The sequence below is a fragment of the Ambystoma mexicanum genome, chromosome 1q (genome assembly GCF_040938575.1).
Source record: "Ambystoma mexicanum isolate Mex_15411 chromosome 1q, UKY_AmexF1_1, whole genome shotgun sequence".
NCBI classification, from domain to species: domain Eukaryota; kingdom Metazoa; phylum Chordata; class Amphibia; order Caudata; family Ambystomatidae; genus Ambystoma; species Ambystoma mexicanum.
Window position 1 is genome coordinate 984,246,083 of NC_090922.1, and position 26,634 is coordinate 984,272,716.

A 26,634-nucleotide genomic window follows, 5' to 3' on the forward strand; every position below is an offset into this window, starting at 1 on the left:
TGGTGCTACAAAGATATGTGTGTGAAAATGGCAAAAGTCAAGTGATACGATGATGTGAGGTATTCATGATTGGTGCACCTATGCAGTTTTCCACTGTACATCAAATGGAGCCAAGTGAACCAGCATTTATTCAAAGTTTCTTTAATTGTAACATTCTATGTACGTTTCCAACCGACTGTTGTACAAAGATGGCAAGGTGGTGTGAAAGTTTAAACTATGAAAAATCTAGGATGTTCAATGTGGCAATTGTTAAATCCTTGTTTAAGTAATAGAGCATCATGTTTCAACTTCCTATAACCAAAGATGTGCATGTAAACCTGATTGTCCTCCGTAATTTTGCCCTGGGGGAAGGCTCGTCCATTGCATTAAAAAAGAAACCCAGTAAATCCCAAGGACAAACGTCCCTGTGAACAGGCCTTATGAGTTAATGTGCAGCCCCCCACCTTTGTGAGGGGAATATTCTTACAAAATACAAAGTAAAATAACAAGAACATGAAACTCGTGGTCGTTTCAGTGATTAAGATACATAGTTACCAGAAGTCGGGTTTATAGCTTAGCCACCCAAGAAAATCCTTGGATTAATGTAACACCCTTTGAACTCTGCTTCTATTAATGCAGAAAGGTGGTCCGCGTCTAATGGAAGGAGAACAAGGGGACCTGTTGCCATGCCCCAACCAGTCAATGACTAATGGCTTCAGCTGTTGTATGACTTATCATGGAAAGAACACAATGATGTTTACAGTTTAAATGCATCTGTTATTTGCAATTACATATTTTACATACCGGAGTGAATTTGCTTTTCAGCCATATGACTGGTATATGCCTTGCCTTTGGTACAGGTTTCCTACTATTCCTTTGACCTGGCATATGAAGAGTACTCTCAATACAAGAGTATCTCGGAGTGATGCATATAAAACATATACCAATAGGGTTTCACTTTATATGTTTGCTTACACACAGTGATGAGAGTACATTTCAGATACCAGTGTGAGGAGCCAGGAATGAGACACAACATAGACCGTTTATAGTTTTGGCTATAGACTTATATTTCAAATGAAAAGGGGGTTTGAAAATGCCCTACTCTTATAGGTATTTTCCCCTACCTAAAACCAAAACTAAGGTCTGTCCGATGTCAAGATATCCAAAGCAAAATTTTCTGTGTCCAATTACCTATTTTGGCCCTCACATTAAGAAAAAATCATTACTAAGGTGAAATGGGAACGGTCTTTAGCCTTGAAAGTGTACAAATATTCAAAAAGGAAAGGCGTAACTCCAACACAAAAGTTCCCAATGTATACAGTTCACAGTTCCAGAGAATGGAACCCTTACCCTGGATTTCTCGTCCATGCACTTTAAACTCTTAAGGATATGAGTTTTCTTTGGGCTTCTCTGGTCAACAAAACAACTTGCATGCAAAAACAACTTGGCCTTTAATCTTCATTTTGTTGGATACTTGGTGTCTCCACTAATACCAATTCAACACAGTCTTTGGCTATACTTGATATATCCTTATATCAGGACTTTCTCATGTGGTTTATTTTACACACTTGCAAAACTTAAATCTGCCTGGTTTACTCTCCTTCCAGGGCTTTCTCATGTGCTTCCCTTGACACTCTTGCAAACTTTTATATGCATGGTTTACTCTCCTGCCAGGGCTTTCTCATGTGCTTTCCTTAACACAATTGCAAACTTGACAATATCTGGTATTCATTCCAGTGTTTCTCTTTTGGAAATATCGAGTCTCACATTCTGTTTTACATGCTTCATTTATTCTTATTTGCCTACGGTAGGGTTGCTGTAGTGCCCCAGCTTCCCTTTTGTGGACTCACCAGCTCTCTGTGGCGTGCTTTGGTTCTCCTGCGATAAGCATGCATCAGCTCTTCGGCATCTCGTTCCTTCTCCCTGGGTTTGCCAACCCTACTTTCTGTCATGCACGTCCCTCGCGGTTCCCGCTTGCCAGCTTCTGCTTGCTCGAGTAGCATATGGGCTGCTCTGTAGTACCAGTGTATGCCAGGAAGTCGTCCGTTCACTTCCTATTGTGGTGTCCTCACTGCAGACCAGTCTTCTCTCCTTGGCCTTCTACGTGAGCCGGTTGTCTCCACGGTCTTCTCAGCAACACAGCAGTCCCTCAGTCAGCATCGAGAGGACAAGAGTCTCCCAGCCAGTGTCTCTCATCCGTCAGCTGGTTCAGTGTTATAAATGTCCAGGCAACAATTATGCGCTCGCAACCACTAGAGCGCAACTTTGGCTTCTAATCTTTATCGATCTTCATTGCTCCACTCAGCTTACTAGTCACAGTACTTTTACATTCATGGAAAGAGAAGTCAGTTCTTGGTGACTTATATAAAGAACATTCTTAGTAGCTTTCATGGGTGGGGGAAGGGAGTTATGACAGTATGCCATTAAGCCATGGGGAATAAAGAGGGTATCCCTAAAATGAACAGGGGGTGCCATGTTTTGTCCGATGATGTCATGTCACTCCCCTGAGGGTTGCCTCCCCCCCATGTGATCCTCCCTCACATAGCTATCCCCAGAGTCAGAATCAGGCAGCGGCTGCTGTCCCCTGGCTACATGGGGAGAGGTCACTTCTAGGAACGGAATGGTGACTCCATAGGATTCATCACACCAAGTAAAAGGAATAGTAAGAAACCCTATGGGTATTTGCTTTATATGCATCACTCCAATGTGGCCACCACATTACTTGCAGTGTCCTCTTTCTCTGGTCATTAATTACACTGTGTGCCCCAGCACTTTACTGTTCCATTGAATTTCAATAACATTTGTACAAATCATGACTGCAGCACCATCTAGCTCTTTATACCTTTCACAAGAACCTGTTTCCACTGCCCATGCTATGGTGCTGGGGGAACTAGATTTCTGAGGTAGCTGACCTGCTCGTGGATTTGCCTCAGCTGCAACAGCGTTGAGGAGCCGCACGGGCCAGTCGATCCTCGAAGACAGCCCAACCTCACTCCAGACAAGAGGCGTTCTGCGTCTGCTCCGTCATCTATGAAGGCTGGCACACCCTTTCAATGCATTAACAGGACATGTGGTTGCCATATAGGTTATTACACATTTGTGGTGGCAATTCTATGCTGTTAATCTACAGCCATCTTGGCCACTACCCTACAGTCATATGAATTACGAACATGTTGCTGGGTGTGTTCAAAGACGTTTTTATGGAAGGGCAAAAGGGGCACTTGCCCAGGGCCCCCACCTTGGTGGGGGGGCCCACAAGGCTGCCTGATCGGAAGTAGTAAGATTCCATTGTTCACCAGTCCTAAATAGCACACGTCAGGATATTTTATGGGGTGCTGCTGAGGGTCTAAACCCATTGCCTTTCTGTTTTGACAAGTACATTCTGCGTTGATTAATTCATCATATATTGCTTTCTGTGTTCACTGTGGTATACATAGTGAACACAGCTCAGTGTGTGAAGCACCCATTGCAGAGATATGTGTTCATATGCAAAATTAGAATATCACATTCCAGCAAGGCTGTCTGAGCCTTTCCTATGTCTGAAGTTTATAAACCTGCCTCCATATGTACTTGGTTTTGCAAAACAACATCTGCTATTATCAGCAATGTACCTGCACCAGATAGGGATTGCTATAAAAACTAACATCATCCATATGAAGGTCTAGAAATCTGTTTGTTCAGATGTGGGTGTTGTAAAACATAGGCAATCGCCTCCAACCATGGCATAAACTGTGAGTCCAAGAGATGAATAAGTATCCAAATTCAAGACTATGGAACTAAAGCGGTCATGTTTGTATCCTGGATTTGCCAGCAGTCGAATCAGTGATCCTGGTCAAATCATCGGGTATATCTTACATTACTGTGCTGTATTCTGTGAGGTTTGCCTTCTTGCATGCAGCTGGTATCGTCCTGCCCATTACTTGATATTTCTTCTTATGTAGGCCATTTGGGTGGAAGGGTTGGTAGACAGAAGAGAGCCGACCAGATGTTGCAGGCCTCAGGCAAGCATATTTTAAGGTCTGCTTGTTTGACACAAAAAATGGTTTGTTTTTTGGTAAAAGTCGAAGGTTTTATGCACGTTTATAAATTAAAATATCACAAGCCATTGTTTTGGAAATATTTAAAGCTCTAAAATATAAAAGACAAACCCAGATTGAATTTGTTAAATCACATCGATTGGTATGCTGGTACTTACATACTTCCCTTGATGGAGATAATGAAGCTATAACCATTCCCATTTTGCAGAACACCCTTGTATAATATTTTGTTTCAAAATTGTCTTCTTTGGTAATGTGATTTGTGTACTTTCCAAGTCCGTTTTTATAAAATTAGATAGTTTTAGTTCATGGTAAGAACTGGAAAAGAAAGTGTTCAAATGCAGAAATTGCAGAGTTGACACAAATCCCAGGTTCACCCCTTAACCAATGAGTGATCCTGGGCATCTCATTTAATCTTGTATTGCCTAACTTCTCAAAATTGCCACTCCCTAAACCTTTCAAAATTGTGAGCCCTTCAGAGAGATTTCCTTTTCATGGTATGATCTTCACTGGCTCTAGAGTTGCTTATACTTTAATAGCGAGCATATTAATATCGCACACCACAGGCATGTGTTCCTTTGATATCTAATGGCAACACTATTTCAAAACCATATCTAACTTCTAGTCTCAATCTGTCTGGATAAAGACACCTTCCTGGTAGCTTCTAATCTGCATCCACTATCCATGCGTGTGTAGCTTTCTTTTCCTTCCAATTGGTCTCCTCTATCCATGCATGAGCACTTTGGCATTCTGTGAGGCAGCTAATGTGAGTTATATGTCTATTATGGGTTACATGTACCTTTTACATACAGTCCTATATGCTGCATACCTTCCTGGATGCTATTTATAATAATTATCCTGTATATGCTAGAACAGTAACCTCTTCGTAGGCTACTAATGTTGGTCTTCAAATGCTACTTGTTTATCATTCTGATTAGAGCAAGAATGAAGAGGGTAAGGGGACTTAAAGGGAGTAAACGTGCTTATTATGCTGCAAGACAGCATATCAACCTATAGGTTGTGAGCGCGACCCGTGGCGCGTGGGGGGCGGGGTTGGGCGCAACCAGTATTCTTGATCCCTTAATTTCTTTGGTTTGGTGGAGGGGGGCCCCAAAGATGTCCATGCCCAGGGCCCCAAAAGTGCTTAAGATGGCCCTGGGTGTGTTGTTTATGTGGCAATCTCCCCTTTCTAATAAGTATACATTAGAGTGTCCTTGTTAATTAATAATTATTAAAATTATACATATTCATAGGTTTATAAATAAATGTGACAACCAGTGATGCCGCACATCCAGGCATCTAAGATAGGGAATTACAATAATTCTCGTTTCAATGAGGTGGCAGGATGCCACCATGAATAATGGAATAAAAACAATTACACATTGAAGAATATTAAGAACAGGTTTGGCAACCAACTTTTTGTTTTTATTTGTACAGACATTAAAATCAATGAATGAAGATTGCAGTGGGCATTATAAAGGATTGTCTAACTATGAGGCAAGTCAAGAGAAAGATTTTCACAATCAAATAGTGTGACATGAGCATTTCGATTTGGTCCATTTAAAAAAAGCAGAAACAGACGGAACCAGAGAAGGGTATTCAGACTCTGGAATTAAAGCTGCAGGAAAGAAGACCACCTGGTCCCACTGAATGAGTGCTGAATAGGGATATTATTTGAAGATGGCAAAGCCTTATCTCTGAGGGAAGTGGAACCAACTTAACCTCAGACAGAAAAACAAAAAATAGGTAGCAGGCGCCCCTCTCTAGAAACAGCACAGCATGATAACCTGTTCTTTGGGTTTTTCCCACTTAGAGAGTCCGCAGCCATTGTTTTTTGCTCACTGTACTTTTCACAAAGGAGGAATATCCATTTGCATATCAGTCTTTGTCCCACACACAAGGGCAGTCCAGCACCAAAATGCCAGGCAAACCTCCTTTGAACAAGAGTACCAACAGCAACCCCAGACACGTGCTTCAGCCTTGTTGAGCCTCGTCAGTGAGGTGGAGCTGTGCCTCTCTAGCACAGTGAGCAAGGGGTCCACAAATGGACTGTCTTGCAGATTGCTTTCTCCCCTGCGGCTAACCCACAAGAGCTCAGAATGTTTGCCAAAGAGCAAAAAACTGCACTAACTGAAAGCCTTCATTTGCATGACCTTTCCTCTTCTCTTTCCTCCAGTGGAAAACAAGACCTCATAATATACTGCTTTTGCCATGTTATAAAGGCCCTATTGTAATGAATTCTTCAAACTTCCACTGCCATAGGTATTTCTTCCTACCCCACAGAAGACAAGTGCTTAAATTACACTCCTTGCCAAAGATTTCTAGGATATAAAAAACGAGTGTCACAATTTCACAGTACTGATGTTTTTCCATCCCTGCGCATGGTAGTCAAGAGCTAACTGGCTATATAGTTTTCCCAGGATCACATAGTTGCACTGCAATTAGCCTCTCCATCTCAAAGTTCTGGTTGATTCCCTTGCAGAGCGACGGTGCCCTGAATATATGATTTCCCAAAGATCACAAGGCACGATTTAATAGAACTTAAGTACAACCGCCCCAACATCAGTTTATTGTAATGTCGTTCATACTATGCTTCAAACGACCTCCATTAAAAGTACTGGGATGAGGAAGAGTAGGGACTACATCTGTGAATCACATGCAGAACACAAGAAACCAGGGTCGTAATTGGGCATCAAATTGTCTTGGGCACCAATGAAAAAGTGGCCCACAGTTGCAAATGGCATTTCATTCCTTTTGTGACAGACTGTTTGAGTAGCACTGAAGTGGGAGGTTTTTGATCAAATGTGATACAAATTAGGCATTTTAAAGAATATTCATTCAGTTACAATGGTCACAACTACTAACCGCATGGTGAAGTAACTTATCAAAGTAGCCCACATGGGCCAAAAAAGTGGTCCACTTTGATACAAAAAACTGGCCCACGCTAGCATTTAGTGTTTTTGGTTCGGGCATTGCCCTTTTGCCCAATAGGCCAGTCTGAGTCTGCAAGAAACACAAGTGAGAGTGAGAGCATCAATACGGACACAAGGAGGCGCAGAGTAATGCCTAGTGACCACCGAACCCTCTTGAGCGGACCCAGACAATGTGGAACAGGCAAGCACAAGCCAATAATAAAAAGGGAAGAAGGACTACACGATTTGTCAGACCCTTCCTGGAGGAGCCGGGAAATTCAAACAAAGCTAAAGGAATGGGGATGCCGGCAGTGCAGAGGCCGAGGACATTTGGACGCCGGCAGGGGCGTCCCTGGTAGTTCTGTCATGGTCGAACCAGAGAAGGAGGCAGCAGGCAGGACAGCCAGTCAACGTGGGGAGCTGCCATGCATGGGCAGTCAGAAATGTGCAGCCCAGGAGCAGAGGATACCTTGGTTCCTGGAGAGACTGTGAGAGGCCCGAGTGGGGGAGAGAAGCCCACACACAACCAGAATCGCCGCTAGGAAGCCTGGAGAGGTCCAGGTAGTTGGGATGTTTAGTGGGAACCCAGAGGGGCAGAGAGGTCACAGGAAATGGGTCTGGGACCCACACTGAATAACAAACTACCTCCAAAGTCAACTTCATAGTCACAGTACCTGACAGGGTAGTGAACTAGGTGGGCTGTGAGTGAGAATGACCAGGGGAATGGAGCAATTCCCCTGGTGTTTGTGAACATTGTGATACAGTTGTGAACACTGTAGCAACGGCCAAGGGAAGGAAGTCCTTCTCTTGGCATTGTAAGATACCTAGGAAAGGCCAGGGGAAGGGAGTCATTGCCCCTGGTGTTTGTGAACATTGTGAGAAACCTAGGAAAGACCAAGGGAAGGGAGTCATTGTCTTGGCATTAAGCTCTTGGAGTGGGAACATTGGTTTACTTTTGAACGTTGTGAGAATCCAGATAAAGACCAAGGGAAGTGAGTCATTCCAACCAACCAGACCAAAACACGTGTCTGAGGTTGCTGTTGGTACTCTTTTTCAGAGGAGAATTGACTAGCATTTCGGTTCTGGACTGCCCCAGGGCAGGACAAAGACCGATATGTTTTGGATATTTCTCCTCTGGGAAAGATAGTGACTCTGGATAAGGCTCTCGTAACCGGCAGAGGGACTCCCAGGAACCCCCTTGTTTTTTGAATAATGTGTGCTGCCATCTACACATATCTAGTAGAAACATTGGAAAACCTAATAACTATACAGTGTTGTTTAATTTGGGCTTCTTGTTGCACCATTTAAAACCTATTCAATCATATTCACCCAGATCTATTATTGATAGACAGGGATTGAAATTAAGATTGGATAAACAGAGCTAACAGCAGCTCCAGTATATCAAACAACAACCAGTGGCCAGGAACTATAACTGGGCAACGAGGAGCTAGAAGATAGCATTCTGTACATCTAACTTCCACATAAAATTCAAACATATAATTGTGTCCATTATTGATGACCCCTTATGCTTTAAATGTTGTATACATGAGTCCTAATGCTTATTTATAGATTGCTCCAAAGTTAAATTCACATAGGTGTATGTGTTCAGAATGGGATGGCCTAGGGAGCCAAAAGTAGCTCCTGGTAACTGTTAGTGTCAAGCAAACCAGGTTCTTCTACGCTGCAAGCAGGTGCTTAATAGCTCCCAACTCCCCTCAATTTCGAACCCTATTGATATACTATAATCTTGCAAGAAGAGTCTGTCCTTTTTATATTACATACAATTTTAACTATCACAGTCACTGTGTTGCTGCTAATCACTTGCACCTTCATACTTGACTAAAGATAATTTCTTAATGTGATCTAGTCACTTCAATGAAGCCAATTCATAGCAAGTGTTCTGGCAGAGAGCTGAAGCTCTCTCCAACCTAACCTAACTGCATTGAAAACATTCTGAAAACATGTTCACCTTCAGAACTCCTATGCTGGACAATCTCTCAATGCAAGGAAAATAATGATCTGTGTTATGTTTCACTGATTGAAGGAGAGAGAAACTTTTGGTTTTTCTTTGTTTTTTTTCAGTGGAAACGTTTAATTTATGAGACACGTGCCTGAGTTGGTTAGGTGATTGGTCACTTTTTAGATTTGACTGATTGGTGGAACTGCTGCCAGTTGTCAACTATTTTTGTAAACATGGCAGAGAGTTCAGAAAATTACACTATCAAGTACTATATGGTAAATATTTGAGAATACTTTTGCCTGCAAAGTAATTCGGAAACATATACACACATCATGGAATGGTTAGGAGTTCATGCTTTCCGAAGCATGGGGAGAGCAGGATGAGTCCTTAAAGTGGAGACACACTATAGCTATATATAGCTATAAGAACCGTTTCCTTTCTTTGAACTCCACCTTTACAATACCCTGATAATCATATGAGTACCTGGGCATCCAGTTGCAATAGCTGGCAATGATGAGCTATTAGCCTTTTGATGGCAATAGTACAGTATATGATGACAATAATGGTTATGTTTATATATTTATTGAGCATTTGTCAGGCGCCTATAAGACAGAATGGTGTTTCAAGGCGTCACAAGACTAAATGGGGAGGGAACAGAGGAGAAAATACCAGTAGTAAAAACAGTAAATATACAATCGTGGTCCTAGTAGGCCGTTTGACATTCAGACCTGCAAGTGCCATGAAGAGAAGTGCAGGAGATAGGGAGGGGGGGGGGTGGAGGAAGTCAGTTAAGGACAAGTGCTGGTGGGAGTCCGGGGGGGGGGGGCAGTGGGGGAGGGAGTGCCAAGGGGAGACAGGGAAGAGGCCACTGGCTAAGTGCTACGGCGGATGAATCCCACGGGTGGGGTGTACAGACGCCAGGCATGGAGCCTGTAAGGGCAGTGCTGAGGGGGGTAAGGTGGTACAGGTAAATGATGCAGGCAACATAGGGAACTATGGTAGTATCAGGGCCTTATATGACAATAGTTAATAAATAGTACCTGCCTGGAAAAGACAATAAAATGGCATTAAAAATAAAAATAAAAAACTCATGACTTTGCCAAAACATATTTCATTCTAGAGACATGGTTTTGTTTTAGAAATACATACTCACTTTTGTTGTAACGCTGGTGGCATCAGATCCTGCTATTGCTTGGCTTGTCCCATGCCCCCGGAAAACTGAATTCACAGAGTTAAAAAAGCTGGACTTTCCTGCTCCAACTGGACCAACAATTAAGATGCGGGCTTGTGAAATGGTATTTACTGCAGGCTTGTAAGTCTTTGCCAGTTCCATCAACCTCTTTTTTTCTCTGTTAGGAGAAAAGCAAATCAATTCGAATTCCAATCTTGTGATGTCTTCGTTTTACATATACAGGCAACTTCATACAAATCATTAGATTAAATTCGACACCACTGCTTTTAGTAGAGCATTCTAACCAATGCAGATACTTAAGTGATGAGAAAACATGTTCTTATTTAACAAGCATTGGCAATGGCAACAATTAAGTCATTAACTCTCAGAAGACTGCTTTGAAAAAACACTGTCAGGCACTTAGATCACAAAGTTTGATGGTAAATAAAAGAGATAGGGCATAGCATGACTTTGGGAAGTCAATGGGTGGGTGGGTAAATAACTAAACAATGCCCACAGGCAGGTTTGTCCTTCTTCATATGCCATTTCTCCCTCGTTGTACTCTAACACAATTGTTTTGACTTATGGGTGGTGCTTTTGCACAACCATTCAAAAGCGTATATTATAATTGCAGCAAAATCACATTATTTCTTCGCTCTCAGTTTTATGGCAAAATAATATCAATGATAATATCTGCCAGTTTCGACACTCTAATAATGTTGTTCCCTTTTCAATGTATCTCAAGGATTGTTACAATGTTGTGTCTTTCCACATGTTAGCATAGCCCCCCCAACCCTCAACGCCAGGCATGCACCAGAATCCCCTGTATGTGAGAGAGAAAGAAGTAGCAAGCAAGAGAGACAGTCAAATAGGGGCAAATGGTGTGGGGAAAAAAAAGATAGATGAAGTGACTGAGTGGGGCAAGAGATGGGAGATAGTCTGATCAGCAAAAGGAAAATGATGACATGGAGTAAGGCCTGTGACTCGGGCCCGGTACTAGGACTCCAGCCTGGTACCAGGACGAGGGAGAAGGTCCATGACAAAGAAGGTCTGTTACAAACGATTCAATAATGAGACGTGGAACAAAAAGTACACACAAGTTGAATAGAAGTTACAGAAATGGGACACTGAGGCTAGCGTTTTTGGCACATTAACAAAAAAAATGAATTTAACAAAGTGCACCGTCTCAAAAGTAAACGCAGAGTCTTGAAGCATGGTATGGTTACTATGAGGTCATATACATTTGAAGACAATGAATGATGTGCACAGCTTGAAAAGAGTATATATGGAATTGAGGCCATAGGAGGAATTATATTTGAAATGGCCCAGGAGACATGAAAGATAGCCACAAGTAGATAAAGAGCCGCTTGTATATTACTAGTGCATGGATTTTGGGTTACACACAGCTAAAATTACAAAATGATATTGGTATATGTAATGTGTGGTCTTGTAGAGCGTCTGGCTGTCACTACTGGTGGCCTCAATGCGCTTTTCTCTGTAAGGAAAAAGAGGTACTGTTCATTAGTGGGAGAGTGGGAAAGACAAATGCGAAACCTGTAGTGTTGATGGGAGCAGGTGGTAAGTACCCCGTTCTAGAGTGCCAATCTGCTTTCTATGGGTTTGGCGGAGAAACTTGGGCGGTATGTCATCAATAGGAAATAGCTGAAGATCTATTAGACTGCAGCACTTTGGCTCTGGTTAGCCACCAATGTGGGAAAGTGTGACAGGGCTAAAGAGGAGAGTTTAGTTGTGCCTCGGTTAGTGTTAATATGCTAACAGCTAGGCCTGGGGTTGATGTCTGTTTGGGGGTTTGTGTTTGCAGTGTAAGGTAGCAGAAGATCTTGGACAGGAGATGGTTAGTCATGGGAATGGGCACTAGGTCCTACAAGGTAAACCACCTGCAATCCTGCAATCCACTCCCACTACTGGCTTTTTGCATACAGGCATCATTTAACCAGCTCACTCTGACCCGGTCAATCACATTCCCTCTGTCTCTCCCTCACACATACATTGATACATGTATGCCATGTGCAACAAAACAAGCATCTGCAAGTTTGCAGATGAGGGTAAAGGGGCAGTCTAAACTCTAGTCAATTTCTATAAGCAACAGAAGCCAGAATCATCCGAAGGAAGAACCCAGCGGTTCTAAGTGATACAGGAGTTGAAACTTGCACGTGAATGCATACAGCGGATGTAGCATTGTGTAATTAAGTAGACAAGGAGTTTTCCGATTAGACCCTTCCATTTCCCGTCACTTTTTGTACTTTCCAGCACATCCTTATTTATCTGCATGTGGTTTTGTAAATAAGTTGTCCATCTGTAAATGTTTGCATATTTGTATGTAAAGCAATGTATGTATGTGCATTATCCTTAATACACAAAGTAGACAACATCACCAGGCTACTGTGGTTGGAAATAGGATTACACATACTTACGTCACTCAGGTTGGGGTATACATTCTGTACATCTGTGTTGTTTGTGTGTGATTAGTGATACAAGGGGGCCAGAGAGAGAGAGAGAGGGAGGGTCTGATCAGGGCAAGGAAGGTGGCTCTAGGTAAGGACTAGGGCAAAGTAACACTATGATGAAGGTCAATGGCAAAGCTAAAGGACTATAGGGAGAAGTATTATGGCACAGAAAGACTCTGATGAAGGCATAGTAACATGACAAAGACGGTCTTTGACAAAGTACTGTGATAGAAGGATTCAGGCAAATTTTTAGGACAAAGAAGGAGGACTGGGACAGAAGAAGGACCATGATAACATAGGAGGACGCGACAAAAGAGAAGGATACAGACAAAGGAGGACTAGGATGAAGGAGAAAGACTAGGCTGAAGGCCTACCTCTCTCATTTGTCCACAGCTATAATGCACCTAATCCAATCAAGATGTTCAACCAGGAACCTCCATTTTTACAAATAGAGATGTAAACCTAGTTCCAAACCTATACCTGCAGTTCAAAGTTGCCTCATGACGTGCAAATCAACAACAGTCCCTCAGAAACCAATATGCCATCTGATTCCTGAACTTGCTCCATCTCACATTTCTTCCCAGGACTAAGTATATGGTAAAATGAGGTTGTGGCAATTCGTAGCACACCCCCCCTCCTCCTTCCTTATCTCATGGGTATGAAAGTCAAAATGCATTGCAGACTCCATCAACCAATAGAGGGAGGTTGGGCAACCAATTTTCTTCCGAAAATCCCTTTTGAAGAAATACTTACTGCATCATCTACAAACAATAGGTCAAGTCTCAGTGGCAAGCTGCATAAACCACAATATTAATGACTATGGTATATTGCTATGGGTCAGAAAACGGCTCCACAAAAGACAATTCTTGATCTAGCTCTACAAACATTTGGCACAGAGTTATTATACGATATGATAGATTATTAATAACGCGCTTAATACGGACCCGGGGATCGAACCTGTGTTGCTCTGTGTCATTTTGCTTCCAAGGCGAGCACGTTACTGCTAAACTACCCTCCCGAGGCAAAATAGGGTTACAAATATCAAGAATTGAATAGGCAAGGAGCACTAAAGTGCCAGTGATCGACATGGCTGCTTTAAGAAAGATTTTTAAAAGCCAAACGAGCAACCAGATTATTACTGCCACTCAGAGGTTTCTGTTTATTAATTACATGATGAATTCTTCTCAGATTGTTGTCTGGTGTTTACACAAGGCAGACTGTCTGAAAATTAGGTGTGCAATTGCAGTCTATTTGCAATCCCTGAAGTGATGGTGGATTCTATGAGACTAAATATGGTCTGCTGGGCTCTCATCTCCCTCAATGTAATTAAATACAAAGGCGTTTCAGTACCATTTGTGTAAGATGGTGGCCCTTCATGATTTTGGTAGCAGAGGTGATCAAGAGGCAGAGTCTTCTTGGTGGAAGGGATAGTGATGGTGACCCTGTTGAGCTAGGACTGCTCTGTGTGCTCCGTCCCGTGCCTGCATTTTGCCAAGCGCAGCAGCTGCTTGGCTTTCCTGGACTGTGCTGAGGTTTTATACAGTGGCTTGCTGGCTTCATCCACCTGCATGTTTGCCACTTTGGTTGTGGGCTTCGATGTGGAGGAGCATTCCTCTCTTGATATTTGTGATACCACACTGCTTTGTCGGGAACCCACCATGGTTCGTACTGTATGGTGCCATATTCCGAGCACTGTAGGATTTTGCAATCATGGGGGCACAGTCAGCAGAGTTGTGGCTAGAAAAAGGTCCACCCCAGTAGAAGGAATTGCTGCTGGTGTCAATCTGTCTCTCTCACTCTCTCATCTGCTGAACTTTATGAAATTGCTTGTGAGTGAACTACATTACTCACTATTGCGTTATCTATGTACCTGCCGATTGGTTGTAGAAATTTGGCTTGATGCCTGCTGCAAACCTGCATTACTTAGATTAAGGATCGATCCTGGGGAGTGAATAACCGTGGTATGGAGTTGCGGCTGCTTTCATATTTTATTTTCCACAGCACCATAAGTATACAGTACAAAAGTCAAACGGTTCAAAAAGGGTCAAATATAAAAGAGAATATCTGAAGAACCACGAGAAAGATTTATTAATGATTTCTGGGCCGTGTGTACCAATTGATCGCGGACAAATATTCTCTTCAAGGCATTTCAAAATACTTAATAATTGTCCAAAAGGGAACTTATTGACTGATGTGGTCTGAAGTTAGAGTGAACTGTACATGAATCCTGAAATTCCGAGAGTTTTTGGTGAGCTATCATACTCTTCTGAAGTCAAAACTCCATGATAGCCGGGCCATGGTCAGAGCAGTCAGGCTTGCTATTGTTTGGCCAAGTGTAACATTCATGTTTCTTTACAGATGTTCCTCTATGATTAGTGCTTTGAAGACCCCACCCCATTGTTGGACCTGATACATACCTTCTAGTTTTTACATGGTATTACAATCATCAGGTATGTGTCTCACCTGAGGAAGTCTCTGAAGGTGTGGGGTGTAGAGAGAAAGCTACTCCCTTCTGCAGGCCACAGTGGCCACAGATGAGAAATAGCTGGAAGGGCAGGTGACCCCCTCCCAAATGGGCAACAATCTGGAAGGCAAAAAAGCATGGCATGAAGGGAAAATACCTCTATCAAAAACATCTAACAGCTGAATGATCGCAAGTGAAGTTCTTTGGTCTATGAGCAACTGGGAATGAAAAGGAGATGCACGAGAAGGAATGCAGACCTGCAGAAGCAGGAATAACCATGAACACAATGGGACAGAAAGAGAACAGAATATACAAAAGGAAGACGAGGAAGAGAAAACCTCGAAGAGGAAGAGGTTTGTTGATTGATTCATACTGCAATTTGCTTCTACCGTTATATTGTTTTATGTTTCATGTACCAAGGTGTTCAATTGTGCAGCGCTTTGGCGTAAAGAGCTATATAAACAAATAAATACAAATACAAATACATCAGACCTGAAGTCAATCATCTTTGTTGGGGTTTGAGTAGTGCTGCAGTGCCAGCGGGTGACCATTTTTCATTGGAGCTTGTCAAACACCAGTTTGGAGAGTTTGTCTGATAGCCAACCACTTTTTTAAATTACATTTTATTTTATTGTTTAAAGCGTGGACCTCGCTCGAGAGCAGTGGAACGCTGTAAACGGTATAGGTAGACAGCATTTTGGCTAGCAAGCTTTCACTTTGCCAGAGTGAAACGGGAAAGCAATGGTTGGGCCTTACAATGGTTGAATTGTTGGAGTGACAAAATGCTTAAGGATTGTCTTTGGAGTCAGCAATGGATAGTATTTCTATAGACAAGACACACATCTTTCTATGACCTCTGTGGGCGATCAATGGACTCTTCGGTTTTTTATAAGTATCCTGCGCCAATGGAAATGACCGGTGCATTAATAGAACGCATAGATTCAATCACTATAATATATCATTACATTATATGTCACAGCTCAAAGTAAAACACATCAGCAATAATAATCTCCTATAATAGAATGCAGCAATTCAATTGTATTTATTTTATTTATTGGACATGTGTATGGCGCCAATACATCAGAAAGTGTTTCTAAGTGCCACCAGACAGCTGCCACTTGACAAAAGGGGAGGGAGAACAGGGGAGGGTAAAACAACAAGAAATGGTCTTGTAACATTTGGATCGTGCATGTGCAGTAATTAAAGTGTATGGGGGGAAGAGGACGCCCCAGTACTGAGGCAGGGTAAGTGCTAGGGGAGCCCGAAGAGGGTAAGTGCACAGGGAGGCAGGGGTATGGGTAAAAGTGTGAGGAGCAGGGGTGGACCAAACTCAGTAAGCTAGTCAGGGAGAGCTGCCCGAAAGCAAGTGCTGGTAGTGGGGTACTGCGGAAGACTGGTAGGAGGATAGCGTGGCCTCTGTAGCACTCAGAAGGGACCAGGCAGCCAGCCATTGCAACGGGGGGACATGAGCGGGGGAGGGGGAGAGGGAAGGAGGAAGAGAAAGTCTTGGAGGAGTTTCTGGTACTTTAGGAGATCCGGCTCGAGTCTGAGAGCGGCAGGGAGGCCATTCCAGAGGGAGGCTCCTGTGGAGGAAAGAGATCTACCCACCACTCACTGCTTGGAGAATCGTTTGACCTGCAGAGATTTAGAGCTAGAAGACCAAAAGACTTTAGCAGGGAGGTATTTAGGGGGGGGGTTGGATGTAGCGTGGTCCCAGGCCCCAGAAAGCATTGTGGACGATGCAGCGGGTCTTGAATTTGATTTGGAGAGATATTGGAACTGGAGAGATGCGGTTGTTTGGAGGAGTCTTTGAAAGAGTGAACAGTCTTGGTAACCTCAGGTGGGAGAGGGGCCAATGGAGGCCGGAGGGCAGGTTGAGGAGGGGATGAAGAGGAAAGGGAGGACAGGATGTCCTGAGTTTTGGTTGGCAAATGGGAGGCCAAAGCCGTGCAGAGGGCCTGGGAAGGAAGTAGAGATGGCAGTAGGATTGGCGAGTTCCTTACAGATTTTGAAAAGTTCAGTTGTGTTGTTGGTGGCCCCCTAATTGTGGGCTTGGATATGGGCCTGTTTCTTGGACTGGATGGAGAGTCTGTAATGCTTTTGGAGCAGGCGGCAGGCCAGTTTGGCCGAGGGTGTGCGAGAGGCAAGCCATTTCCGTTCAGCAACTCTACACTTGCCTTACAGCAATGTTAGGTCGGAATTGTACCAACTGTTGCATTTGGAGGCATGCTTCATGCAGATCCTCATGGCAAGGGCAAGGATGTCAAGGGTGTTGGAGATGGAAAGGTGAAGGTTAGCAAGGGCTGTGTCAGAATGAGAGGCAAGAGCACGAAAAGGGGGAGGGATAAAAGAGGCAGCAAAAGACAGCTACTGACACTCGCTTCATAGGTCAGATGATGGAGAAGGAGGCTGGCAGAGGCTTAATCCGGGGAGCCAAGTAGCTCCAGGTGAGAGGTGAGATGAGCGAATGATCAGACCAAGAGACAGGTGTACTAAGAGGGTTAGAGAGAGAGAGGTCAGCTGAGATGAGCTGATTGGGTCAGATCGGAAAGGAAAAATGGTGAGGAAGAAAGTAACAGTGGTTACAGAAGGGTAGGGGCTGCATCATGGGAATCAAGGTGAATATTTTTTTTACTCGTTATTTTTTGTGTTAATAACATCAACAATGACAATTGTACATTGAACCCCCCCAGCCACATTTCTATACCATATTATGATCATGTTCTCCATTGTCCTAAAACATATAACCTGGTCTTCAACACATCACCTTTTCACGATTATGCAATACACACAGTTATATTTATCTCAAGCAGCATTCACTCCCTCCTACAGAACTAATTTGCCCTTGAACCTTTCTCAACCACTGTTGATAAATTGTCAAGGTGTCTCCTCCTCAGAATAGGTTACTCCTCTCGGGCCTGCTGGATGAGGCATTGTTTATAGGGGCACCATATATCTGTCAGTTTGGCACAGGTGTGCCATATTCCTTTTCCATCTCATTACAGTAAAGAATATTTGTGTGGCCAAGAGCAGTAATAACCCAGTTAGTTTCTGCACCCACTCAGCAATCTGCTTGGGGTATCCGGGGTGTTGCAAGTACAAGAGCATGTCATCTGCATATAGGAAGATCAAATGACTCCCTCCCGGAGTGACGATGCCCACCTCTCCATATTCCTCCCATAAATAGACAGCTAAATGAAGACCACCAGGGACCAACGATCCCTGCCTCGTGCCGCTGCACAACTACATCTGTTCTGAGATAGTTGTGCCCGTTTTGACCATTACTGTCGGTTCATTGTACAGTAACCGCACCCATTCAATATATGTGGGCCCTATGCCTAACCTTTCCATCAATGCTAACAGCCAAGGCCATCTGACTGAGTCAAACACCCAGTGATGCCACTGCAACTTCCTGTGTTTCTCTTTGGGTGCAGTCTATTATGTGGTGTAATCTTCTCAGGTTATTGGTAATATTCCTGTGTGGTATGTATCCTGTCTGATCTGGGTGTATAAGCTTGGCTATGACCAGTTTAAGTCTCTGTGCCATTACTGCCGTGAGAATCTTCCCATCTCGGTTCTGTAACAACAGGGGCCTATATGAGCCACAGTCGGTATCCGGCTTGTCTGGTTTGAGAAGGGGGACAATTATCGACACTCTCAGGGACCCGGCAATCTGCCCATGTCCAGCGCCTCGTTAGCATTGCTAGCAATGGAGCAGGGATTTCCGTCTTGTATTCTTTGTAAAATTCATCTGGAAGCCCATCCGCTCCTGGGAGTTTACCAGTCAGTAGTTCTTTTATCACATTCTCTAGTTCTTCTATCGTGATGGGCATCTCTAAGCTGTCTCTCTTCTCCGTATTTAATTTGGGGAGACTAATCTCAGACAATGCTTCTTGTACCACTGACATATCACTCTCTGAGATTTCCTCATACAATTGTTTATAATAGGCATAAAAACACTTGTTCACCTCAACTTGGGTTTCACGCATCTCTCCGTCTTCTCCCATAACTGCTCTAATTGTCTCCCGTTTAGTCTTGCTCTTATATAGCCAGGCTAGCAATCGCCCCAGTTTGTCCCCCTCTGCATGTTGTCTTTCAATATATTTCCTGTAGCTTAATTTGCCTAATCTATCCTAGTGTTCTCTACATTCTTGCTGTAGTCGGGACACCTGTTGAGCCTCTTCTAGGGACCTATTTCCAGCCTGCGTTATTATTTCTAGTCTATTTTCTGTTTTTTGCAAATACAGGAAGATTACATCTTGCATTCCATTTGACTTTGCTATCGCGTTGCCCCTTACCCCTACTTTAAAGGCTTCCCACAGTGTACTAGCGGAGTTTACGATACCAGTGTTAAACTCAATATATTCCTTAACCTCTACTTTCAGATGTTCCCGGAAACCCGTATCTCCAAGTGCCTCAATCCTAAATCTACATGTAGGGATTCTGGCTCGGGGGGGGGGGGGGTGAGGACTGCCAAGTAACCACCAGAGGGGCATGGTCTGAGAGGACCTGTGCATTATATTCTGCCTGTATGAACTCTCCCAGATTTTTCTCCCCCACAAACACATAGTCTAGCCTCATATATAGATTCTTAGGAGCAGTGTAGGTAGAGTATACTCAGTCCTGCAAGTACATTGTTCTCCATATATCAGCCAACTTTAATGCACTCAACAACGTGTTTAGAGCTTTGGCCGACGGGGCCAGGTGAGCAAATTTATCATCCGGATCTATCCCTCTTCGGGTCCAGCATAAAATTTAAATCCCCCCCCATATCAGTGCACAATCTCTGTACAGACTAATCTTAGGATATAGGGATATAGGGATCTAAAATGTGTGCTGATTCGAGGCATACATATTGATAACACCATTTCTTTATTTTCCACCATTCCCTGTAGTACTATCATCCTCCCGTATGCATCTAGGAAGGTCTGAAGGATCTTGAATGGGACCGTTGGTGGCACCCATATTAGAACCCCTGTAGCACATGCTGAGTATGTGGAGCCCAAGGTCACTCCCCCCATTTCCGTGCCAGTGTATCTGGTCTATCTCTGGTCAAATGCGTCTCATGCAGGAGGGCTAGATCTATTTTCTGGCATCTCAAATATGCCATAACCCTGTTCCTCTTAATATAACTGTTCAGGCCGCTAACATTCCAGGTTGCTATTTTAAGTTCACCCATTTTCTATAGCAGTTCCCGCTCTCACTCCCCCCTCATCAGATTTGCCTTCACCTCCCTGTGTGTATCTGTAGGCCAACCCCCCTCTATCTACCTTAACTTCCTCGTATCCATCCACTATGTTCACATCTTCGGGAGACTCGAAAAAGACAGCACAATCTTTATGCAGGACCATCATTTCATTTTCGCTGGATACAACAACATGTATTTAAGATTAGCTGTGCATAACCTCCTCTTGACTGACACATAGTTCATCCTTTGCTTTTGCACCAGGAAAGTATAATCAGGGTATGCCATGATGGTCGCCGAGGCTCGACAGATCGTTCCTCCTTTTCGAAAGTGTTCTAGTATTTTCTCCCTGCCCTTATAATTTAGCATCTTAGCTATTATCGGCCGGGGTGGGGATCCAGGCGGCTTTATTTTATTTTTTTATCAACATCAAGGCCCTATGCGCCCTCTCCACTGTGAACCCTTGGGTGAGAGCCCCCACTCCTATTGCCTGCAACAGCATGTTTTCAATGAAGTCTGTCTGGTTTGAACCTTCCTCGCGTTCCGGGAGCCCAACGATCCGTACATTGTTCCTTCGTGCTCGACCTTCCGCCTCCTGTGCTCTGTTCTCGAGGTTCCGCACTTGCTGCCGCAGTATGGAGACTTCCTGGGAGTTTTCATTGCAACTGCTGGTATTAGCTTTCACTTTCTTCTCGAGACCTCCTGTGCGTTCTGTTAATGCCCTGACATCCTGTCTCAAGAGGTTCACATCAATACTGATTGCATCGATTTTGTATTCCAGTGTCAACTTCAGCTTGGCTATGGCCTCTAGTATCTGGTGGTCAATTCGCCGGAGAGCCTCCTCACCTGCTGTTGTCTTTGCGCTGTCAGTCATTTCTTCAGGTTTGGCAAATGCATCAATCGATGACTGTTTCCCTTCACTCTTATTTGACTTGGATGCCATTGTTGCACTCGCCTGCTCTGTGACGCCGTCCTCCACCATGACAAATGTGGTGCTGGTTCTTGTCTATAATGATACTATGTTGGGCGGTTTGCCACGTTGACCTTATGGCACGTGGTCTACGTATGTCCTTCTAGCGCCTCCACTTGTAACTAAGCCCTCCGCCTTCTCTGGCGTCTCCTCAATCTCCTTTTCGTAGTTTCATTATCTCCAACGCCCCCTGCATCGCCCCCTTGTTAGCAAGCACTTCAGTGGTTGCTCCCGGTGTCTAGAGGTGGCGTTCCCATCTACTCAGTCCGCCAACATTCACTGTTTCTCGCTCTTCCCTGGAGTCCTTTTTCTATTCTGCCCCAGTGCTTGCTGCCACTTCCAAAATGTCCCAGCGGGTACCGCCGTTCTGTGCCCGGTGCTACCTTCAGTCGGCTCCATGTGTCTTGGATTGGACAGATTTCAGTATGTACCCCTGCCGGATCGCGGCTATTCTGCTCCGGGGGAGCTTGTGTTCCACAGGCTGTCCTGGCGGGGTCTGTTGCACTTCCTAGAGGCCCCTGGTTTGTCTAGCGCCACCACCATCCCTTTCCCACCTGTGTTCCAGCTCACCTGATATCTGGTTGCTGCAGGCCTCTTTCAGACGCCAGGAGCACACTGGGTATTACTGTGGCCCATGTTGTAGCACACCCTGGGGACCAATTGCCGCTGTAGCATGTTGTATAGAAACTGTGCCTGTTATTGGTCCGGTTGCCACTTTATAACCATTGTAGGCGTTCAGTCTCATCTCTGCGCCGTCCTGACCAGTCCAAAATCGCTTTTCTGCAAGCCGGCGATAGATGGACACACTGCTCCTTTGTTTGTTGTGCTGCAGCCCTATCTTCTACTTGGGCCGGGCCACCATGATTTCCCAGGTCATAGCTGTAATGTTTGTTGGTTTGGTGCTTGTTCGCACTATGTGCATGCGGGTTACAGCAATGAAACAGCTGTTAATCCGAACTTGCGCACAGTATTTCTTAACCTTGTGTGGCTGTCTCCCTCATGAAGCAATATCGCCCAGTGTTGTGTACTTTCTGTGCCTCCCATGTGTGTGGGGATCCGTGCGCTCAGTTTGTTGATCAGTTTCCTGTTGTCGGAAGGTCTGGTGTGCGCCTCACTCTTGCCTGCTACAGTGTAACATTAAGAAATATCCATTGTAGCTGTTCCAACTTGTCCTGTAGGGTTAGACAGCATAGCAATAAGTGGTCTTCGGTTTCGGGCTTCTCTCAGTGGCGGACACCCAATCACTTCCACGGTTGCACTGTTACCTGGGTTAACACGATGACACGATGTGCCGGTGCGCCGGCGACCGTCCAACCAATTCCACTCTTATCTTCTCAGCTCGAGTAGCACAATGATGTTTCTGGGCTCCTTGTCTCATTCCTTTGTGTTATTTCAAGTGTGTCGCTCAGTGTCGGGTGCTCCGGGACGAGTGTCATGCTATTGCGGGTCTTCCGCGTATGCTCCTTATCTTCGTTCCGATCAGCCAGCCTGTTCTCCAGTCACTGCAGGGTCGCCCGTGCCGGTCACCGCTGTGTAGCTCTGCCACCCTGTTTTCCAGTGTTTTCTTGGTCGAGTATTTCCGTCTGGCTGATGTCTGATCCAAACTCGTCCGTGACACAGCCTCTTCTTATTATTTCCCATAGTCGTTTGGCTCGATCCTTTGTTCCAGTCCGGGCGCCATCTTGCTTCTTTGCCAACGGAACACTGCTAAACTTCGCCAGCTCTTTTATTCCAGACTATGCTATGAATCATAGCAACATTATAATCACGTTACTCCATGCTCCTTCATGCATCTGCAGTGCCATTATTACGCTTCGTAGCTGTCTCAGATCATTGCTTGTCATCAGGATCATTGAGGATCTGCAGGAGCACCCAGAATCACGTCCTATCTCATGGCTCTGTAGCCCTGCCCCTAAAAGGTATTTAAACCTTATGAGAAATCTAAAGATTTTCTCAGTGACACTGCACTGAAGGTGCTGTGTGTCACCGTACAAAATGCAGATGCCTATGGAGTTTGTCAGACTCCAAAAACAGTGAAAACGCAAAAACCAAATCAGGTAAAAACACATGAAAGAGTGAGAAAAAGGTCTCACTCATTCTAGGGTTCAAATTAAAAAGTCATAGGTCCAGCAAAAGAGCTGGGCGTCTCCAAGGTAGGAGGAATGTAGCATTAAAAATGAAAATTCTCCCTAACACAATCTAACGATTGTATGACAGCTTGCAGTTGGTTAAACATGGCCTTAATGTCGTTAAACTCACCATTGGTTTCCAGGGATGACGACTGAGAACTGCCACTGTAAGACTCCTCCATCACTTTACAATGTCTGTTTTGATTAGAAGTCACAAATTGCAATTTCAATTGTTGCTTCGCCCTCTAGATGATTTAGACATACTGCGGTGACGTTGGTCTTGATTCCAAACCGATCTTTCACCCCTCAAGAGCACACTCCAGTGTTGACACCAGAATTTCCACTCAATGTCTGTTGTTGCCTCACCTCTGTAGCTCAGCGGGCCCAAATGATGACTATTCAAGTCCAACAGTACTCCACTCTCATCAGGGGGGAATTCTAATCAGGTGATGCCCACCAAACAGCGACCAATGCGCAAGCAACTGTAGTTCTGTAGATCAGCTACCCATCATGAAGATGCTGTCCTCACTCCACCTATGCCAGAGGCGGTGCCGCGGTCGTCTCCTACTGCCCCCAAACACCAGTGCACATCCAGGTGGTGTCTCCCCCTTCTTCCTTATGCGCCCATAATACGCCTAGCTTCCCCCTCAGCCTCTGGTGTCTGGGCCCTTTTAAGTATAAGCCAGTAATTGCACCTCTATTCGTCCTCTGGCCAAGGTCTTTTGATATTAAGGGCACCTCCCATTCGGTAGGGAATTTCAATCCATGCATGTTACACAATAAGTCTTCAAAGTCTCATATTCAGCAGGGCAGTGCTTCCCCACGGTCCAGCAGCTTAAGTCAATACACCCTAGGTGATAGCGCACACTCTACTCAGTGCACACTCTACTCAGCAGTGTACCCTGGTGAATCCTGCATTCTTCCAGAGCCGGTCCAGAGAGCGTATTTCTCCTCGTGAGGCCCAGTTACTGTGCTCTCTTCCACATGCAGTGTGGGGCCCAAGTACGAGGATTGCAAAAATGGCTGCCCCAACCCTGGAGGCAAATCAGTGTGTTCGTACAAGGCAACCCTCCCTACCTTTAATCGGAGATCCCCCAATGCATATACTTGATGTGCTCTGCACCATCAGGTCTCTCCCAGCTCTGGCTCGCCCACCGGAGGATGCAGTGGCATGCAGGCTTTATATCAGGTGCCCTTCTTAGCCAGCTGGGGGTGGGGGGTGCATGGAATGTCCCAGCGCTGCCCTCTGTGTCTCGTTGCCACGGCAGCGGTCACCGCCACGTCCAGCTTCACCCCGCTATGAAATTGGGGGGGGGGCCGGTCAGTCTCACTGTATCTCAGCCTCAACTCACCTGAGACGCAAGGGTAGCACTGCTGATCATTTCCCACTGATTTCCTCTGTGCGCCCTCGCTCAGTATGGGGGCACTGTCGTCTGGCAAGCAGCAACCAGGACACAGGGGGTTACTCTTCCCGCCGGTACAGCATTCTTCCATGGTCTCCTTATGGCTGCACCCTCAATTTGCGGTACCGTAGCCCCTGTGCTTCAAGTCTGCACACAGCGCACAGCACTCCGGTAGTAGGAGCATACACCGCTCCGGATAGTCGCAACTCCAGAAGGGGATCCCCGGAGCCCACCAACTGTGTCAGCTTCCAAGCGAACTATTCCGGTGTCGACACAGGGTTCCCCACATCGGTTCCGTCACCAGGGCCCAGCTTTGCCACTTCCTCGGACACTCAATTCACACCATACCTAGCCTCGAAACTGTGCTAGGTATGAGCCCCGTTTGTACAGCTGACCGCTTATCAGTAAATTTCAGTGGTAGTGCTGCGGGGGATGTCAGGATCTCAACCGGATTGCTGGGATGGGCAGGGAGCTCACAGGCTTGCAGCCATTTTGGTTGGGCTCGTTATTGCCCCCCGAATCAAGGTAAACATTAAAGTTTCTGAGGCGGAGAAGCTTAGAGGTAGAGATCAGGAGAGAAGAGGTGAGGTCGGCCCACTCAGATAGGAAGAGGGAGACCGTCCTCGGGGTCCTGTAGATGGTAGCGAGAGTGATCGATAGGGTAGGAGAGATGCAAAGCTTGCAAACCAGACATTCAAAGGAAGAGTAGGATTGAATGGGTATGATAGAAGCAGGGATCCATTCAGGGAACATAAGGGCCCTGCTTCTTCCAGTCCGGTTAGGCCTGGACTTGGAGAGGATCTTGTAGCCCTCAGGAAGAAAAGTGCCAAAATCAGTGACAGAGCTGGCATTGAACCACGTCCCGGTGAGCGCGAGGACGTCAATGTCAAAGTCTTTAAGGAGGTGACAGATGTCAGAATAGTGTTAAATCAGAGCGAGAATTGAGAGTAGCTAAGTGAAGTTGGTTGCCCCCTTTAAAAGGTTTTCCGAGGAGGGGTACAGGGGCGGGGATATCACCACCAGATGGGAGGGAGGAGTGACAGGAGAAAGGAGGAAGTTGAAGAGAGACAGGCGACGCCTGTCAAGGAGGAGGTTGAGCCGAGAGCCCTGGGCCATGATAGTGCCATTCCAATAGACATTGATGATGCAACTGGATGATGCTAAGTGTTCCAAGAGCACTTCCCATCTGGTTGCACCATTAATGGGTGAGGAAGAGAAAGGGGAACAGACAGAATATGGGGAGTCCATACGTCAGGAGAAGGAATGACAAAAAGAATGTCAGTGATAGTCTGCCTGGAGCAAGAATTGACATAGGTGTTGGCAATGGGCAGACCAGTGTTAGAGATCAGGAGGGGCTTCTAAAACGTTTTCCTTCTAGGCTTCGAGAGAGTGGGAGGATAGGCAGTAGAAAAGCAGTTAGAATAGACAGGGGAGATGGAGAGCACCATAGGGCGAGGTGGGGAGTGGGATAGGGAGGCCCACAGACGGCAGAGAGACAGAAAACAGAACAGTGCACGATGGAACTCACCAGGCAGCCTAGTAGCTATGCAGGAACAGATGAATCAGGTACTTTAAGCAAGATTCAAATGAGGGCAGCAGCTTTAGAAGGTACCAGATTTGGGGGGCGTGGCTTGAAGCGGTGGCTATGCGGATGCTTCTCAGATAGCCTCTGTGAGAAGCTTGGCAGGAAAGCCATGAAACGACGGTTCCAGCACACCAGAACGCTCATAAAAGCCAAGAGCTAATGGGGGAACCGGAGGGGAGGAATGAGGGAAAACAGGGAGGCACATAACCTCCCAGGTGCTGAGTAGCAGAGGAAACCAGCTCTGTCGCGTCCGTGGCAGAGCGCATCCAAGATGGCCGCCACCATCCAGATAGATACGAAGTTCAGAGCTCAGCCACCACAGTACCCATCAATTGGGGAACAACCAGATGAGGAGGGAGACCCAATCGGGC

General features: G+C 45.2%; 1 protein-coding gene across 2 annotated transcripts in view; it reads right to left on the minus strand.

The window, feature by feature from the left end:
• LOC138539815 (interferon-induced protein 44-like) overlaps nucleotides 1–26,634 on the minus strand; it is a 237,741-nt gene that overhangs the window by 135,197 nt on the left and 75,910 nt on the right. For both annotated transcript variants that reach the window (XM_069641637.1, XM_069641636.1), the window contains one exon: nucleotides 10,042–10,237. In XM_069641637.1, the coding sequence (XP_069497738.1) occupies nucleotides 10,042–10,237 (196 nt within the window). The remainder of the gene's footprint in view (nucleotides 1–10,041; nucleotides 10,238–26,634) is intronic.